This window comes from Mya arenaria, chromosome 9 (assembly GCF_026914265.1).
Source record: "Mya arenaria isolate MELC-2E11 chromosome 9, ASM2691426v1".
Taxonomy (NCBI): Eukaryota; Metazoa; Mollusca; class Bivalvia; order Myida; family Myidae; genus Mya; species Mya arenaria.
In genome coordinates, this window is record NC_069130.1 from 75,914,134 (window position 1) to 75,935,230 (window position 21,097).

General features: G+C 33.7%; 1 protein-coding gene across 1 annotated transcript; it reads right to left on the reverse strand.

Moving 5' to 3' along the window:
• Positions 1–334: 334 nt before the first annotated feature.
• On the reverse strand, positions 335–14,173 carry LOC128203493 (macrophage mannose receptor 1-like). The gene is made up of 11 exons (XM_052904927.1): positions 14,066–14,173; positions 12,291–12,432; positions 11,903–12,010; positions 10,541–10,613; positions 8,585–8,812; positions 5,387–5,662; positions 4,264–4,422; positions 3,559–3,618; positions 3,035–3,316; positions 695–841; positions 335–456 (listed from the first exon to the last, which is right to left on the reverse strand). The coding sequence occupies exons 2-11, from the start codon at positions 12,393–12,395 to the stop codon at positions 416–418; spliced, it is 1,479 nt and encodes a 492-aa protein (XP_052760887.1). The 5' UTR covers positions 12,396–12,432; positions 14,066–14,173; the 3' UTR covers positions 335–415.
• Positions 14,174–21,097: the final 6,924 nt, after the last annotated feature.

A 21,097-nucleotide genomic window follows, 5' to 3' on the forward strand; every position in this document is an offset into this window, starting at 1 on the left:
GGACCAACCTTCTTATCAACCTTCAAATTACTCGGCTACTGCTTACTACCTATGCAAGCAACATACTTAATATGTATATGCTAAACGATTGGCGGTCGTGACATTGACATTTTTTATAAATGTGTCTTCATTCTTGTACGATACAGTTTCGCTTTCGGTAGTAATGCTATTCAGTTCAACAGCGCCGTAAATACGTAATTGTACATCAATGTGAATAATGAGCTTGCATATTAATAATATTGGAAGTGATTGTCCAATGACACTGAAATACATGGCACATGTTTTGACTCAATTTTGGGACAATTTGTGTCTTGTTGCTGCAACAACGCTCTCAAAGTATTTTGATTTTATGTAATCGTACAGTTTACCACAAAAATTGAGAAACAGTTGTGGGTTTAACTGTTACTACAGTAGATTACCCAACAAGAACCGAGGCTACTTGAGCTGCAGCAGTGGCTGAAAAATAAAAACAAAAAAGTTGGCAATTAATTTCCATATTTAAACATACTCGCACAATGCTGCGTCTTTTGTACAAAGGCTTAATCTTAAATAAACTGAACCTACACTGTAGTGATGTGTTGTGTATATTTGATGTATTTGAATGGCCCAACATCAGAAACAGACTTTTTTTTGGTGGGTGGCATTAATGGCAAATGGTTACAGTTGAGATAAAACTAATACAAATATGTCCTACGGAATTCGCAGAATCCTTGGTGTAAGCTGCTAGAGCTACAACTGACATCGTGCCATTTCCCGCCCTGTGTTGGATCAAGAATGACACAATCCAGTCTGTTGTGGTGAGTGTTGTTGGTCAGCCAGTTGGTGTATGAGACTGGGTCACCTGAAAGATATTTTGACGAAACACAAGTTAAAGTCAAGCCAGGTCCATAAAGATCTTGCGATTTAGGACTTTTAACAGTGCAAAGTTTGTTTGAAGAACAAAATTTTATTTGTTATTTAGTTTTGAAGTTCAACATTTGATAATCACAAAGCACACATCTTTTGCAACACGTGAAGTTGTTGATTTGAATTATGTATTTTTACGGAAAGAATGTTACCATATTTTTAATCAAAAAGCATTTGCATTTTGGGTTAGTGTCATCGTACAAAGTTTTTTTTGTGTCCAAATATTCAAGACTAACAATGTATTGTGACATTTTGGTGATTGCAGCTATTTTAAGAAGGATATCTGCATTGTTGTATGAACTTAACTTATTTATTTTTTTCATTATTTCAATGAATATCTTTCTTATTTGAAAAGAGATCATCATGTCGTTCATTGGGCACATTATCGGGCATGTTGACACAAAAACATATCAATATTGTAGACAAACCTTTTTGAAAAAATGCAAATTATTTTTCAAAATCTGATAAAACCTTCTTTCGTAAAATTTTCTCAACTCCTTATTACCTCAAAACATATAGCTGATGTATGGTTCACTCCTAAAAAGGATTGTTCTTCAAATTTTCAAACCTTAATAAAACATTCATAATTTTTTTAAACATTTTAATTTTTGGCCTTCCCAATCAACATTTGCATTGTGGCATGCCCTTAAGAACAGTGAACGAAAACAAACAGAATGATCAAATCTAGCTGACATTAAAAGGCTGACACATAAAGATTTTTTGTACGTTTCACCATTATTCATTTCATGTTAATAAATTGAAACAACACATATTATACATATTTCATCGTAACGATTTAGGCGATAGCTGGGAGCTTATATTATGACCTCAATCGTTATGTTTTCATATGGGGTTTTTTTCCAATCAAAATTATAATACTATTGAGATGAAAAAATTGTTAAGATGAATTGATAATATATGAAACTTTTTGTAAATTATTAAAACATAAACGAAACTTTCCAAAAAATAAAAGCAAAAAATAAATATGTGAGCGACACAAAGGCACAACAAAAACAGAAACTAGGGTAAGGAACAGTGGAATTAGTATTAACAACCAGAGTGTTGTACTATGCAGCGGCGGATCCAGGCTTTTCTAAATGGGGGGGGGGGGGCACAACTAATTATAAACATATCAAACTTTTTTCGAATGCATTATTTGAATCATATAATGACATGGAACTAACATTTGTTTTCACTGTTAATAATGTTTGGCAGATAAATTGAATTAAAAAGTTATCATTTACTGAGATAAACAAAAAAACAACAAAGATATCTAGCCTTTTGGGGAACCGAACCAGGTTCGACGGATTAACAAGCTCAGTTGTAAACCACTAGACCACCTGAGACAAACATATTTATGTTTTAAAATAAGTGCTATATAAACCTACACTACAGTATATTGCACTCAACGATAATGTAGGTACTTTGGATGTCATTGTTATAAATTTAAGTTAACTGAAGTAAAAACAACTTGACAACAAATTCCAAAAAGGGTTTCAATTAAATTAGTATGTATTAATTTACAAAGGCTCTAGCATAATTCAGCGAACTAGACGAGAATAAAGGCCGAAATGGAAAGTTTCAAAGCGGCAATGTTTTGAATTTAATTTTTTGTTAAATGCACGTCATGCACACACTTGCTTGCTTGTTGGCACACAATGACATTATTAAAAGCAATGACGAACATATAATGTGCACGTGTTAACAGTATAAAACAGCTTATATTTCTGGTATATTATATATTCTGAAAACAGTAAACTTACGCGTATAACTGCAGCCATATTTGTCTACTTTTGATCAGCTGTCTGTGTAAAATGCGGCGCCGATTTGTTTTATCGAATGTTCGGGCCCCGATGTCATTTTTCAAAAGACTTTTTCGTTTCGTATACTATATTATACTCGATAATCATGTTGTTTATTTGCTCAAATGCTTATATAAAATTTAAATTGTGACAAAACAACTTATTTGTACAGTTAAAACAATAAAGATGTGCCCCGAAAAACATTTCTTGACGGCCCGCTTGGGGGGGGGGGGGAGTGGCCCTATAGGGCTGCCACTGCTATGTTAAGGTCGCACATTAAGATATATAGCGCCACACGATTTTGGTAGTACAAAAGGAGTACTGACCCGCGGTCCAGTGGAAGTGGCCCTCAGAGTGGCGGTCGTTGAATCCTGTCCAGATGGCTGTGTGGGGACTATGGCGATGTAAGAACGACTGCACGTACTGCTGCTCTGCTGCATCATTTATATGCACTAGATGTCCGCTGGCTTTTTTACACATAACTTCAGCTTGGCTGAATGTAATTCTCTGGTGAAGTAGTTCGTAGCAGCTCTTTCCGAATTCACCAACAGTCGTATGGTGCTGATGGGCATATTGGTTCAATCGTCGGGAACATAAACGTATGTTGCCTGGAACGAACCACAGTGCGTTTGATGTATGTATCGGGTGCACTCAGTAGTTTTATAATGTTAATTTCAAACGTAATAGGGAGTATGATCTGATTATTTGATGTTGGTGTTGCAGTATGTTTATCTATTAAAAATACTCGTATTGTAAATATAAACCTTACTAATTACAAAGTTATCCTTTTTTGTGAAAGCTCCTTAAATTATTATAGTTTTGAATGAACACAAATAGAAATTTAACCAACCATCGCTGTTAACGGCAACATTTGGTGCTGGAGTTGATGAGGGAGTTTGAAGTGTTGCATCTTGAAGAAAGAGCCAGTTCAGTAATATATTATTAATGGCGTAACGATATCAATAAATTTAGTGTGACTTTGTGGATTGCAAGTTCCGTCCGAGTCTTTATATGAAAACAAAACTAACAAAGACGTTATATTTCAAAACATTCACATTTCGTGCAATTAACAAGCATTGAAAACAATCATTTATTAATGGTATTTGAATGGTGGTATATACAACATGTTTTATCAACAACAAGATTTAGAATTTTTAATCTCGAACCTCGATCTCACGGCTGCGAAACAGTGGCTCCAGCTCTTTTAGGAGCTGTATATAAGAAAGAGCCAATGACTCTTCCGAGCTAGAACAAAAGACCGGGCATTATCATAAAACGTAAGAATGACTTGTTATTATATATTACATTTTATGATGATGTCCGTTCTTTTGCTCTAGCTAGGAAGTGTCATTGGCTCTTTTTTATATACAGCTCCTAAAAGAGCTGGAGCCACTGTTTCGCAGCAATGGATCTGCCACTGAATGAAACAGCTGCAGGGAACATTATTTACAACAGCATTAACATAACGTTCTATAGAATACGTAATCATAAACATGCTCATTTGGGCAAATTACCATATTTACAAAACAAATCTTTGTAAATATTTGCAAATTACCGTATTCGCAAACATATCCATGTTGGAATTGGCAGTTTATATCCTCCCATTGCCCACTATGAGCGCCCAACTTTATCGCCACACAGTCCTCAGGGTGACTGGAGTCGGGTTTTGGGCTCTTTCTGCCAGGGAACCAGTGGGTGTAATTTAGAGCATCACCTGTTTAAATGATGTCGAATGTATTGGGTGGTTATGAATAGGGGGTTAAGAAAGTATGTTGACATTTTGTCGTACTTTAAAACATATTCTTACATTTTGTAAATATTGACAAGAGTTTTAGATCAGTCTTTGTCATCCCTTGAAGTTCTTTTATTTCAGTATGTATAAATCTTATTTTCTACATTTGTTTATATTTATGTGTATACCTATTTTTTCAATGGACAAGAAACGTTGTCCGGTTAGCGCAGTGGCTAGTTGTCCGGTTAGCGCAGTGGCTAGCGCACTCGCTTCTCACCTAGGCGTTCCAGGTTCGATTCCCGGCTTGGGCGCATGCGAATTTGATTTGTGGTCACCAAGCCGGGCAAGTGGGTTTTACTCAGGGTTCTCCAGTTTCCCCCACAACACAAGACCACACCCTCGCGTAAAATCGTGCCAACGAGAGTGATTAACTTGTTTCACAATCGTTGTAAAAATAAATATGTTTAAAGATGCACTCTTACTCCCAAATAAGTTTACCACAATTAATAATTTTGTTTTAATATTCCAAAAAGGATTAATAAATGTCGAAAACATTGTTTTTATGAAGGATACCGAGTTTAATTTGAAAGAAATGAGCATACAACACGGTATGTCTACCTTATGAGACAATAGTACACCACAGTAAATCTTTTAGCATTCACCAATCATTTAATATTTTTGCACTTTCTTCTATTGTAACACGGTTACAATCTTGTTATCAGTAATTAATATTTTCCATAAATGCATTATTTAGTAAGTGTTTTAAGGTTTATCAGTCAACATTGATGTTTGTTATACATGTGTATGTATTGATTTTGAATAAGAGTGTCACTTTAATAAATGTAAGGGTAACTGCATTGAAATGTTTGGAAATGGTGACAAAACAAGACTTGATCCAGGTTATGAATAATCAATCACATACTTGTTACTTTTTTTATCAACAAACCTGAGGTCCATTGGAAATGTTCCTCCAGCTGTCGATCATTGAGGCCAATCCACACGGCATGCCTATGGTACTGGTTCACCACGTCGTATATTTTGTTTTGCTGTTCTTCGTTTTCAATGTGTACCAAGTGTCCGCCCCGGTGATGGCAGTCATGTTCTGCATTCGTCCAAGTCTTTTGAGTGTGAACCAGCTCGTAACAAGTCTGGTCAATTGTGAATAGTTGCCCGTAGTGTACAATGGCGTGGTGCAAATGTTTCGCTTTACAGCCGTACTCCACTGTATTGGTATAATATACAACAGTGAGAATGTAGTTAAGAATAATACCATAAAAACATAAAAATACGAAAACATACCATTAACGGCTTCCAGCAATGTGCATATTTTCGCAATTTTTACAGCATATTGAAGAATAAGGTTGCACTTGGGTTTAAATGAAATTCTTCCGATAGATAAATTTCACATTCGAACTTATGGATCCAATTTCTTCTTTGAATGTATCTTCAGTAATTGTAGTCTGACACTTGAGGTTTTTTAATACGGCCTAATTATAATAAGAATAATTGTTAAACTTTTGAAAAATGTATGAATTTGGACTTTTAGATATCTTCTCAATTAAAACGTGAATATCCAAATTTTATGAAAATAAGTACAAATGATGCAAGAAACTGATGGCTGTGTCAGGGAAACTACATCAATATTTTGAATCAGCATTGTGATTTTATTAGAACTAGAAATATATTAACGCGATGAATATATGTCAAGATCTTCTCCAATCACAAAAACCATAAACGGTTGATACTGTGAACTTTAAAGATGCAAATGATGCGTCAGAGACATTACAAGAGTTGGTGATGTTTAAAGCTGCACTCTCACAGATGGGACGTTTTGACAACTTTTTTATTTTTTGTTTTCGAACGAGCCAATGTTTGCGAAAATCCATGGACACCAGTTATATAAGATTGCTGACAAAAAACATTTCGCGGATTTTTATATTTAAGTTTCAAAAATTGATGTTTTATGCATATTTAAGCCATAAAACGTTATTTTCGAATGGAAATATGAAACTCTACGATCTGAATTTTTGTCAACAATCTAATATCATTGGTTTGCAGATATTTATGCAAATATTTGCATTTCCAAGACAAAAAATAAAAAAGTTTTAAAAATGTAAAAATGGTATATCTGTGAGAGTGCAGCTTTAAACAAGATGGATAATTTGTAATTATATTTATTGGGTTGACATTATCTATATTTTTCTTTTGTACAGTATCTGACATGTTTAGTTAAGGAATGATATAACTACAAATCATGATTTCTTATATTATCGTTGCTCTTAAAAGTATTAGTCTCTTCCATGGCCGAAAGTGTAAGATAGGTTCATTCCGACCCGAGCGTAGGGTGTTTTGCGGAAACGAGGTTTAAAACACCCTGCGCGAGGGTTGGGATGAACCTGTCTTACACGAGCGGCTATGGTAGATGCTTTTTCTCCCACCTCAGTTAAACAAAATTAAGTAAAACTGTATATTTTTGCTGGAACTCTTTTGTGCTTAGTGAAAATAATTGCGTACGGATATGCGATAATTCGTGGTTGTCAGTGATTCAGAGTATGTAAATGGTCTGATCGGTCTTTAAATAGTTCTAAGAAGAGTGAAGCTTTATTTCTTGAAAGGTGCGTGAAAACTGCTTTCTGGTGACATTTGAAGCAAGAAATAATTAACTTGCGTTCTAAATATTGCCACAAGACAAGGTTTCCACGATGCGCTACAGACGACAGTCTTCAACAAAGGAGGTAATTACAATGTGGTGACCATTAAAAGAAGTTCCATACGGGCATTTTATCTTCGCCCGTGGGCAAGATAAGAATTTCTAGCATGGTTAAATTAATGGATCTACTTATCTGAGGTGGGAGAAAGACGTTTACATCTACATGTACTTAATGTCCAATATATTCTAATCACTCAATTGATAATCAGAGTTTAAGTATCATTTCAAAGATCAATGAATTTTATTGACAATTTCATTTTGACTTGTCTATGGTAATTACGAGATATGTGATTGTGTGTGAAAATAAAAACTTTTTGTTCACTTGCAACAAAACGATAAAAAACAACCTTTTTCGGGGTGCTTTCTAAGCAGATCCAAACAAATACTTTTAAATTATAGTAACAACATCACCTGAGCATATGAATAAATCCGACTTCAAAATAACAAGTTCCTTTCTTTCTTATTCTCATTATAATCTCGGAATATAAACTAAGGTATTCTTTTAAAGACAAAATCCATTGAAGATTTTGTCTTTTTATAATTGTTTTAAAAATGAAGTTCCAAGAATGCGCATACAGTTAAAAAAGGGGCTGTTTGTATAAGTTTTAGTGAATAAATCTGTATGATTTGCATAATGCCACCAAACACAGTGCACTCATTCACTATAAGTAAATTGTAAAAAATAATTCACAAACCTTAACCAATTTTCTGAGAGTAGAGCTTTTATTAACGAAATAAGTGACGGAAATGGATATGGTCAATCTATTGACGGAACAAAAATATTTTGTATATAAAGTTTACATAAAAATCCTATTTCTGTAACGATTATCTGTTCAATAATGCTACAAAATTACATGTGCAGACATTCAACATAATGATATATTCGTAAAATGTTAAAATTTGAAGCTTTTATAAATAACTCCTGCTTCTTTTACACCAGCAAAACAAAACTACCAAAAGCAAGTTGAAACAAAAGTGAGAAAACGATGTTATCTTAGCATGATATGCTTGATCTGCAAACTTGCTCTAAAATATTAAAATGAACTGTACTGTTGGTGTTATTTTGTAACGGTAACGTTGTTAAGACATCTATTACTGAGTTGATTACAAATAAAGAATAAAAGCTGAATTATGGGATTATTGCACATAAGTAAATTAAGTCCGCTCTACATCTTACCTAAAATAGAACAACATCAAGCATAATTAACCTACCGAGTACCCAAATGAAATTTTTAACATGAAGAGAAAATGTTTCAACGAATATCGCAAACGACATTTAAAACCCAACTGCAGCGTTTTCATTTAGCTGCCTGGTACAAGTACACACCCACGTGATGTTATATAATGTAAAAACTAAACTAAGATATGCATTTTGTCAAGGAAACAGTCAGACTAATTGCAAATATTTTACAGAAAATTAATTACACATCTAACCTCCTACAACCGGCTGAAGTGAAATAGTTGTCGTTGGAACAGCAGAGGATGATTGTAACATTATCGTAGTTACAACTGATGATGGTTGAGAGGCGGCTGTCGATGCAGTTGTTGTTGTTGCTGTTGTTGTTGGCGTTGGTGTAGAAGGCGCAATCGATGTTTTTTCTATAGGTGCCGTTGTTGTTTCAGTGTGTGTTACTGGTTTTGATGACGTTTGTGATGTTACTACTGAAAATGTTGAAGAAGAAGTTGATTGTGGATTCTGAACAGATGTCAACCTGAGAGTTGTTGTAGTTGAGTATGTCCTATGACGTTGTCTTCATTGTAACTGGTTATATAAAAATAAGGATAAACAACAAATATAATCAAACAACATTATGTTCAATTGCCCTTAGATATTACAATAACGATGTACACAGACAACAATGCATTATGTATAATAGTTCAAAGATCATACACCTCAGATGTTTGATAAGGACTTCTTAAATAAAGTTAAATTATATATAAGTGAACTAATATGCAGAAGAAAATGGACCATGTTTACTCCAATGCTAGTTATTCTGGTGGCGGGGCATGCCGAACAGCAAAAGTTTGAACTATAACTGATGCAACAATTGGTGTAGTTGTTGATTTGAAAGGTACATGTTAAAATATAAGGCAGTATAGGAAACTTATACTGACATTCAACGTATGTCTTATCCAGGCAAAGAGCATTTCAGAATACATTAACCCAGCTCAACTGTTTAGTGTTCGTCCTACCTAATAGAGTATTCTTTCTCGGACAATAATTATTAGTTCTGTATGCAGTGAACCGACAAAACCATATTTTCTATCCAAAGTTTTGAATTCTTGATAGTCGTTCCGTCCTTCTAAGGGACATTGTCAAACATAATAGTTATTACAATACATGTAGTTACAAGAAATTATTACTTGGTGCTTCATAAACAACACAAGACAACTTAAAGTTGTCATAGTACTATTTCGCTATTGTGTTTTATGTTCATTGTGTATAGTTGCCTATAGTTAAAAGTTATATCTGTTGTCATGACAATTTGGATTTGTTTTCTGTTCCTGAACTGTATTGAAGATTCATAGACATTGATCATTTAATGACATGTTAAAAGGGTAAAACAGACACTATGTGTACACCTATCAACAGCTGTCAGTGATTTTAAGCACTTAAAAACAAAATGTTAAATAAAACAGATCATGATTTAAAAAAGCAGATATCCAAGACTTTCCAGATTTTATTCGTGGAATAGGTTCTTTACGATACACTTCCACTTGTACATCAAATTAGCAATGAAATATAATATTCTGTTGCAACTGAATACTATTTTTATATGTACATGTATGTATCAAAAGGTGAAAGTATAACTGTTCAAGAAACTTGTAAGCAAACGACATTACTTGGGTTCAATCTATTGCATTTGCCAACCGGTTTCGCTGCATGCTGTTCAAGGCAGATCAGATATTGTTATTGCTATACATGTGTTTATCATGAGCGTTAAATCAAATTATCAACGTTTTGAAGACAGAACATAAACTTTGCATTTTTGAATTTCTGATTACATTAAATATTGTGAAAATTGACTGTATTTATAAGGACCAGGTTCGTTAAATTGATGATAGAGTAAACAGATTGGGAAGATACCGAAAAAAATCTCAAAACCAATTGTTATTTGTATTATAACTCCGATATAACATTTCGTTTTTATAGTATTTAAATATACTGAAAACTAGCAGCGGTTGAAGGAGATCACATTCATATAAACATGTAAAATCAAATCCCACTTGTATTTTTTTATTTATCTATTTATTGAGCGGGCACAGTTGCACGCTGTTTTCACTGGTTTCATGGTTATTGATATCAAATTCAGGGCGGCGTTGAGTTATCTCAATTATCACACATACTATTTATGTATAATCCATTTATTACATAAAGGCTAAACTAACCGACATCGCCTGGTGGTATTTCACCCTGGCAGGTCTGTATCTGGACATCCGGATCTATCTGTACGTAACCTAGCTATAGACAAAATACAAACAAATGTTTAAGTTTACGTTTAGGTTCCCATAGAGTTTACTACTTATGGAATATTTTTCGAATGAAGAAACTAAGCGCTTGTTAGATCTTGTAGCACATTTATTTGGCGCTGACTCACAATGGCACCGACTTCAGATTCTAGCAAATATATGTTGTGTTTTCATTTTTAATAATGTTTTCTTTGTTTGTTTCTGGTTTTAGTACAATCATGATTTTCATTATGAAACTCTATGATCACACAGTTTTAAACCTTTTATTTGCTATGGCAGACTGTGTAGGATGTTTATAGTTTCAAACAATAACTGCATCATATCTTTGAAAAGTTTTTGCATTAGATACTCTGAATTGTATTCCTTCGTCTGCAGATAGAGTCGGGATCCATAATCATAGAATTACTTGGGGTTTACCTATAAGTTCATTATTATTTGTTTTATTATTAAGTTTCCTCTTTAAAGTTAATGCATTCTTTGAAAAGATTTACCATGTACGTTTTTACTTTATTCGGGATTGTTGGGATAAGAGTGAGGCTGTGCACACATACTAGTTTTAACCAACAGTAAATTTACATTTGACTGACCGTTCCAAGGCGGTACCTAACAATCCTTGATAAACACCCCTAGTTTTTTTATACAGTATATATGTGCTGCGTTGTTTGTGAAGTTTTGTGCTGTTGCTCCATGTTTCTGGTTTGTGATCGTTTGTTTTTGTGTTTTTTGTCGTTAGCTCTGTATCATTAAACGGGGTTTAAACTTTCGACTACTGTGCTTGTTTCTGTAGTTTTCCATATAAATATTAATTACGATTAAATAATGCAATGACAACTGAATGGATAAGACCAGTAAGTCGATAATTCAACAATAAACCCTGTTTAGAGGCAAGAGCTCAAACGACTATAAACCAGAAAAACAAACGTATAAACGACACATACACAAATAAAAGCACACACAATAAGACCACACACTCATTAAAAAGCTTACCTTTAAATGACTAACAATGTTAGTTTGGGCTAATTTGACTATGTTAAACCTGTCGATGTTGTTTTGCGAGGAGTTTGAATGTCTTTATTAAATAAGGAAACTAGCATATGTTTTCATATTTACAAAATAACATCCAATTACTTAACCATCGATTATTTGAATGTCGACTGGTCAACTGCCAAACCACAAAGAGTATCACAAACCTAATTATCCATATGTTTTTGCATTAATTAGTTCAACCATTTAACACGCAGTTGTAGTATGATCTTTAGCATAAGGACTGTTAATTAATACCTCATGCTCAAACTGAATAATTTTCCATCCTTTGTCGTCGATTTCCGGTCCAAGCGGCTTGCAATCAAATTCGAACATAGATCCAAGTGTGGAGCTGGAGGTCGTCATCTAGATGGAAACATCTCTTAACGGTAGACCAATTTTAAGAAAATCCATAGAAATTAAAAACAAACAAGAAGAGTTCACTATTATTATTATGATATTCTTTATCATCTACGTTTTTAACCCGGTCATCCCTTGTTATATTCGTGCCTGTTTGGAACACATGGTGCAATACCAACCGATATCGGGCGATTGCCAGGAGACTTGATAGATTAAGCAGAACATAAAAGTGATAATATACTTGCTTGTTACAAAGCAAACGACGGTACATTACATAGCGCCTTACCCCAGAATAGACCGTTAGCTCCACACGATAGTTGCAAATACAGCCATAGTCACATAATATACCCTGCATTGCAAACAAAATGGGCAACGACTGCACCCAATTCATGGTAATTAGATCTTGGTGACTCACTTTTGATGAAAACCTGTAAACAAATATTCAGTCAACAATTAACTACTTAGGTATGGCTCTTTGGCCACTTTGAATGACCGACATACGGATTGGTTCAGAAAGTAATGCTATCTTCCTGACTATTTCAAAAGATATTTCATTGCTCTTTAGCATATATATGATGTTTTATGCCAAAGTGCACAATAAATAATAGATTATTTTTAGCCAATCCCCGAATCCATTTATCAGTTTTAGACTTCATTTTCCTTTATTCCATAGTATGAAAATGTGATGAATGTCGAAACAACGAGAACTAGAGTAACCTTACGTATAGAACATAGTATGGACTTGATAAACGCAATGTAGTAATATATATTAGCCGCGTCCCCCGGACAAAACCATCAAAATTGTTATACTTTTAATAGAAATGGCAAAAACATTGATCTTTTCGATGTTCTTTTAATTTCTACCAAACTTCTTTCTTTAAAAAGGATTGTCATTGGCGAATCATTTTCCTGGCGATTTATGACATTAACTTTACTCATGTTTCCACGGCGTTCGTCCCGACTTATTTCGACTGCATTCATAGTAAACGATTCTTTGAAATATTAAAATGAATAAGCAAACTGTTTTATTTATGTTCCATGAAATTTCCATATTAAGTAATTTCTATTGGAATCTTGATACGTTAATTAACATTCGGTATGTTTAAGTCCGCTGCAAGTAGATCGCGTAGTAATTTCAATTTAGCATTTAAACGTAATGACAACTCTTGGGAATCTAAATTATGTTTGGAATAATACACTTCACTGGCAATCAATTTAAACTTAGATCTACAAATACAATCTAAAACACTATATTTAATTAATAATATAATTTCAAATTTTACGAACTACTTCCACTGATGTACCGGCATACATCCGGGGTTGTTTTCGATAAAACAAAATGGCCCAGGAGTTCCGAATGACTCGTTGGATGTAATATTAGTGTATTTTTATTTGATCAGTTAAGTGATTCTATATTTTAAAGAAATTAATAGTTGGAAATGGTTTACACTTAATGAAGTATTTAGAAATTGTTATTTAATATTAAATTATTTGTATTTACTCGAAAGAACGTTTCATATATGTTGTTTTAGTTACTCAGTTAGGTTTATATCAAATTATTAAAACTAGAAGTGTGATCGTTACGGGTTTTTTTGGTGACAGAGGTCGGAATTGTTTTAGTAAAAATAAGTTCGTACCAGTACTTGTTTTATGATCTCATGTGTGTGACGTCAACTTTAGGAAACAAAATGCGCAAATCATGGTCTTTCTTGTAAACACGCATTTAACGCAAAGAAAATATATTGCTTCCTTGAATGCCATTTACCTAAAACACCTAAAATACCAACCAAAAAAGGTTGTATGTCCGAAAGTCCAAAAACGTCCGATCAAATATCAATTACATCAATTACTTAAACGTTGTGGTTGTCTAAATTATTCAGTCCATAACGTGTAAAGTAGATATAAGTACATTGCTCATTTAATAGAATAACCTCTGAATATTACAAGAAAGTCAACACGTTTTACGCAGATTTTGTTCCCAATTAATGCTGCTGAAAATATCCATTGTGTATTTGGTTCACGGTATTTTACATCCAAACTATCAAATAAATCTTAAATTACCGTTTATTTCCAATTCACTGCTACTTTCCTATACACGGCAATTTCTGTTATTGTGTTGCTAATATTGAGACCAAATTAGGACAGTACACTTGGGCGATGAATGATTTGGTCAAGATATGAAACTCTAACAGTAAGATAATACATCGTGTATAGACATAAAAGTACATCCATTATATTAACTTCGAAACTGAACTCAAGTGAGAGTTTATTAGATAAGTGAGAGATTGTATTATTTTATGGATTCTTTTTTTCTACGTTTTTTCTTCTTGGCCGCTGATTGGTTAATAAACGAGTGCAAGGAAGAACCTTTTTCAATTCAACCGACATTCACAACCACAACTTAAGCAATGGTGATGATTTTGTTTATGTTAAGAATTATATTTGTATGCTTGTTACCAAGAACACAACTGGAGTCACTGAGTGTTCATCAATCTCAGCCATAGGTTACCAATGGCTAGTTGATGATGTTCTTTACGTCAATATGTCAAAGGGCAAGGTGACAGTCAACAATGGTTTATTAATGTCATTAATATCAAGACCGGCTTTAATCGTATTTCTAAATGAATATATTTATTAATTGGTAATATTTTTGTTATACTTATGCTTTATTTAACATTCTAAAATGCATTTAATATGACACATGCTAAATGTTAATGACAAACTAACATCGTTTTCTTTTGAAAATGTTATACTTTTATTACCATCCTGCTGGTTATCGCTATAAGCTGTGTAACTTTTTATGCGAAATAAACTACTATTGTATTGTATTGAACTGTTTTAAAGACATTGTTCGCCTAAATAACTCGAGATCAGTTACCCCCATGACCATAAACTTTAGTGGTACGTTGACTTAGTAGATGATAAATTTGGTTTGGGGGCAGTGGATCAAAGGGTTAGTACACGCCGAATATGTTTTTGAAAAACAGTCAGAACTAAAAATTGAAATCGCTTTGACCGAGGATTATGAAACTTAAATGAAAGTCGTTATATGACCTATATATGACTCTTATAGTTATGGGGATCAGTAGAAATGTCAATGTCATGTTCAATTGTGATATTATATCGTCAAATGTCAAGGTCTCGGTTATTTTCAATGCATTTTTTGTCTTTATACTCCTTGTACAGTCTAGCAAATCTTTTAAAAAGACGTATTCAATGTTTAGTACGTTTTACAAAGACCTTTTGTTTTCTTTGAATTCATAATAATATGTGTCACCCCGTCCCTTTTTGGTACGCCGTATTCTCCCTGTAGCGCATGTAGACCTTTATTGTTTTGCTTATGGGATTGACATGTTTCAACGTTTTCGACCCTTCGACACCCAAAGTCATCAGTCACGTGAACTAGTTTGCAATGAGGCCCGATAATATTGGAACAGTAAATATAACTCAAGAAAATATACAAGATGGCACCCATAAATTGTGAGTTCAGTAAATATATTATATTCGAATATGGTTATTTTCATTAAATAGTTCATTGTGAATTTTCACATGGATTAAACTTCTTTTACAATGTACTTCAAATCAATTTATTGCATTTAGCACTTCAAGGTAAAGGTCATTTCAAGGTCAAAGTATGAAAAAATCCACAATTTTTTATTTTTCCTGTTTACTTTTCTTCTTTTAAAATCTGTTTATCTCTAGTTTGTGTTAAAATTGGCGGCATAATTGTATATTGTATGTTCCATCATCTTTGATATTTTAGGACATGGCTTTTATATTTCTGAAAACGCATTGCCCTTTTATATTTCTGAAAACGCATTGCCCTTTTATATTTCTGAAAACGCAAATGTTTCATACCATTACAGCGTCGCAAGATTGCTATTGCTGTAAAAGTCGTATGCCAAATTGTGCTAGTGTTGCACTGACAAATTTATCTAAATGCATGGCATGTATCTATTTCATACTGTGCTGCATGCCGCATACTTATCTGATCTCTTTAATGTCAAGGTCAAAATGCACTATTCACTAAAAGTTGAAAAAACTCTCATTTGCTATTAGGGGAGGGGGATTTTGTTTATATTAGATATTTTTTATAAAATGGTTTGCAGAAAAGTAATTAACTATTTTACACATTGTTATATGTTTCCCATATTAAAAATCAAGTTAACTACAAAATGTCATTGTTTAAGCAAGCTTCATGCATTATGCTCGTGCGATTCATATGTTATCACACCCATCCTGAAGTATCACTTTTCAAGTCCAACCAGTGCTATACTAACCTATGTGTGGTCAATTTTAAAGACAGCAGAGTTTCAATCGAATTCCACTGTAATTACAATTAAGCCAATTAAGCACATCGTGACTCAAACAAACACCAGAGGAGCATAACCATCGGCCTATTAAACCACAAAAAATGCTTGTAAACAATACAAAAAGCCACTTGAACCAAAGGTTTCTTCACAACCACCTCCATGGTCTTACAACTCCTATTGTTATTACAGTCAAGATTATCAATTGTTAAAAAACTCAAAAGGGCTATAATTAAGTCAGTTCTGTTCTCTATCAACTTAATTGTGACTACGAAAACGGCCATGCAGAGCTAAACACACCTTTTGGCGCTCTTATTAAGCATACCCAGTGCCATTAGACCATACTTTGGCAACCATTACATCCATTTAAAGTAGAATAACGTGCAGTTCAACGTAAGTATATACAGTGCCCATAAACCATATTTTAACAACCACACAGCCAAATAAGACCCAAACCAACTCAAGCGCAGCTCAAAATAAGAATACAAAGTGCCCCCCAGAAGACCACATTTTGCAAACCACAAGGCAGATATATAGCCAAACAAACTCAATTGCAACTCTACGTAACCATCGAAGTGCCCAATATACCACATTTGGGAAACCAAACGGCCGATTTAAGGCCAAACACAACCAAATGGAGCTTTACGTAGACATCTACGCATGCTACACGGTGCTCAACAGACTACATGTTGACAACTAAAATGCCAATTAAGAACCTTAGCTTTGATGACCTTGCTTGTGACCTTTTGACCTACTTTCTTATTTTTAAAGCTACAGCAAATGCAATTTGGACCGTGTGTGGATTTTTGAAAACAAATATCGATGTAACTTGGATGACATTGACTGTGATCCTTGGTCCTACTTTCTTGTTTTTGAAGCTACACAAATCAATTTTCGACCATGTTTACAGTTTTCTTTAAACATATATCAATGTTGTCCTTGTATGACCGTGACTGTGACCTTTTGATCTTCTTTGTTATTTTTCAAGCTGCAGCAATGGAATTTAGACCATGTGTACAGTTTCGAAAACAAATATCAATGCTGTGCTTGAATGACTTTAATTGTGACTTTTGATCTTCTTTCTTATTTCTTTAGCTATGAATTTCCGAGCATGTGTACTGTTTTAAAAACAAATATCAATATTGACAGTGTCAGGTGACCTTTTGACCTACTTTCTTACTTTTAAAGCTACAGTTTTGACATTTGGATAATATGTACAGCTTTAAACTAATATCAAGCTAAAGTGATTACAAAGGTTAAACACTTTTACTGAGGTGGGCGATTTAGGGCCGTCATTGCCTTCTTGTTAATTGTTTAAATCAATTGGGTTTGAACTTAATTTAAAGGACATGTACGGTTGTCATATACGTGAAACGCTAGAAATAGCATTTTTTCCAATCTGAATTGTTGTCTGTCTGCTTTGAATGTATTGGAAAAAAATAAGTAGGGTACAAACTTGTTCTACTATTGTTGTCATCATTTCTCCAAATCCACTTATTGTTGACCTACTATAAACTTCTGTAAGTATCTGCTTATTTTGAATGTTGACTATTTGAACGCCATTTTGAAGATCTTCATTTACATTTTACTGACCGTTCCAAGGCGGTACCTAACAATCCTTGATAAACACACCTAGTTCTGTTATATTCTGTTATGTTATGTTATGTATATATGCACTGTGTTGTTTGTGGAGTTTTGTGCTGTTAGTCCATGTTTCTTGTTTATAATGTTTTGCTTTTGTGTTATATGTCTTTGGCGTTTACCCAGTGCCATTAAACGGGTTAATTTTTAAACTTTTGGCTACTGAGCTTGTTTCTGTAGTTTTTTATATAAATATATGTAGGGTGCACTTAAAATTAGTGTATTTTTCTCAAAATTAACCATTTGACGTTTAATATGATCTTGAACACAATAAAGTGTTTTAACTTGATTCTGAACATTGTTATATATATGTTATTTTAAAGTGTCTCATGTTAAAATGTTTGGGGGGCATCTTGAATTTAGCAAAGCTGCAAGACCCACCAAATGGCCAAAGTCACTTTTCATACACAATGAACATTCGCCTAACACAACAAGGTTTGTACACCCATCACAAATGTGCAATAAGTTTTGTTTTCTCGCTCACTACGCTCGCTAGTTATTTGTGTATAAAATGTATAAATAATATTGGCGTTATTGCTTGCTGTGATCAATATCAAGTCTTGCTTGCAATGGAATAAGATCCAACGGAGGCATATAATACAAGGAAATATGTTACTGTTTGTCTTCTTATATATTCCAGAATTTGAGAAAACGCCCATAACAATCCGTAAATATACATTTTCCAGGACCCCTTCCGTAACGGACCCACACATTGAAGGTACGTTTCGATACTCGTGCGTTATAACTGAAAAAAGACAAGATAACGTCAATAATAAAACATACGAAAATCAAGCAATATTGTGTTTGTTTTTTTAAATATTTATGCTGTATGCTATTGCTGATTCCAGTCCAAAATGACGCGGTAATCCAGATTCCAGTCCTAACAAAACACGGTATTCCGGATGCCACGTGGAGTGGATGTTACCCTCATACTACCTTTAGTAATAATATACTTTTCGGTTAGCAATTACAAGGTTTTGGTGACAAACCACCATATTGTGATGTTATATGGGAGAAAACACTACTGCGGCGTCATAAGATAAGAGTTACTCCCCTTAGACTGTGCGTGAAATCCTCACAATGAGTTTCCACTGGTTGCATTCACCCAGCTACAAAGATCACCGATAAACGTGCAGCCGAACATGATTTTATGAACAAACATTTGAATGGAGCTTGGATTACTAAAGAATTTATTTCAGCATAATTCTGACACAATATTAGATGCGGCGTAATTCTATCAAAAACCTGTCTCGGAATAAGATTGCAAAAGTTTACTTACTTAATTACTATAGGTTTATTCTTAGGTAGATGCAGAAACAAGTATAATTTTAATGCATTATTATGACTTTTTTAACTTATTTGACAAAACAATATATGGTTTGTGTACAGATAAAACATACAATTGAAACTCGCTATGTCGAACTCTGTTATCTCGACGTTTTGTATATGTCGAACATTTTTTTCAGTTTGGTTATTCACTTTTTGTATTTCGGTTATATAAAATGTTCGTTATCTCGAAGTATTTCCAGAGGTCTCAACGACTTCGACATAGCGATTTTTGACTTTAATAGCGCTTACTTGGCGCTTTTATAATTGGGGAATATGTGGACATGTAGCTATTATTTAAAAAAAAAAGCATTAATAAAGGTTAATATTGTACTATCTACACACAAATCATATGTTTTCTTTGCTTTGACCATTAAAGCTAATACAGTTGAAGACAAATTGTCTTGCCTTCGTGTATTCTTCACTTAAAGCTGCACTCTCACAGACTGAACGTTTTCACAACTTTTTTTGTGTGTGTCTTGGAACGAGCCAATTTTTGCGAAAATCCATGGAAACCAGTTATATAAGACTGCTGACAAAAAATTAGAATGCAGATTGTTATATTTAAGTTCAAAAAATGATTTTGTTTATGTTTTTTTAAACCGTTAGTAACGGTTTAAGCCATAACACATTACGAACGGGAATATGAAAATCTACGATCTGATTTTTGTCAGCAATCTTATATCATTGATTTGCTGATATTTATGCAAAAAATTGATCTGTCCAAGACAAAAAATAAGAAGAGTTGTAAAAATGGTATATCTGTGGGAGTGCAGCTTTAATTAAAGTGACACTCTTTTTCAAAATGGATACATACACATGTATAACAAACCTCAATTTTGACTAATAAACTTTTAACTACTTACTAAATAATGTATTTATGGAAAATATGAAAATATTGATAACAAGATTTTAGCCGTGTATTTAAAAGCAGAAAGCGCAAAAATAGTAAATGATTGGTGAATGCTAAAAGATTACTGTGTATCTTTGGGAGTAAGAGTGCATCTTTAAAGTCACATAAAATAAGGCTGGTATAGAATCAAATCCAGATACTATACAATGAAAATATGTCCAATAGTTCGCGAAAAGTTAAATCAAAATACAATCCAGGTAGAAGGGCTTTTAAATGTTTAATATCTTTGTATTGATACAATCATTAAAAGAAGGATTTTTTTGTTTGTTTGTTGTTGTTGTTTTTTTGTTTTTTTGTTTTTGTTTTTTTTGTTCTTTTTCTTTGGGGGGTGGGGGGGGGGGTTCTGGAATTTATGGTTATCTATACTTTTTCCTAGGATAAATTATTGTTGTGTTGCAAAGCATGTGTTGGGATCCTAACGTCATATATTAAAAGTTTGATGAACCAGACTTTTAAAACATCCTGATTTCAGGGGCGTATCCAGGATTTCACGTTAAATGGAGGTGAAAGCATTAAACTTAACGAAAATTATTTTGTTTTAAGTGTTTGCAGGAGGTTTTTGGGGTACCCCCTCAACAACAATTTTGCGATTTATAGTCCGACATGAAGCATTTTGGTACTTTTTCCCTCCTATATGGAAATAAAAAAAGTAAACTTGGACGAGGGTGCGCGCGCTGGATGCGCCCGAGCCCCCCCCCCCACATCCGCAAATTGGGTTGTATTATATAGTAGACCACTTTCATATTTGATATAGGTTATTGCAGTGCAGGTAAAATAAATTTCTAATATGAGTTATTTTTTCAAATATGAGATTTTGCCTAATGTTTGTTAAAATAAAACCCGTTATGTTTTTAGTAAAAAATGGTTCGAATGCGCAAAGTGAGCTTTGCAATATGCTTAGTC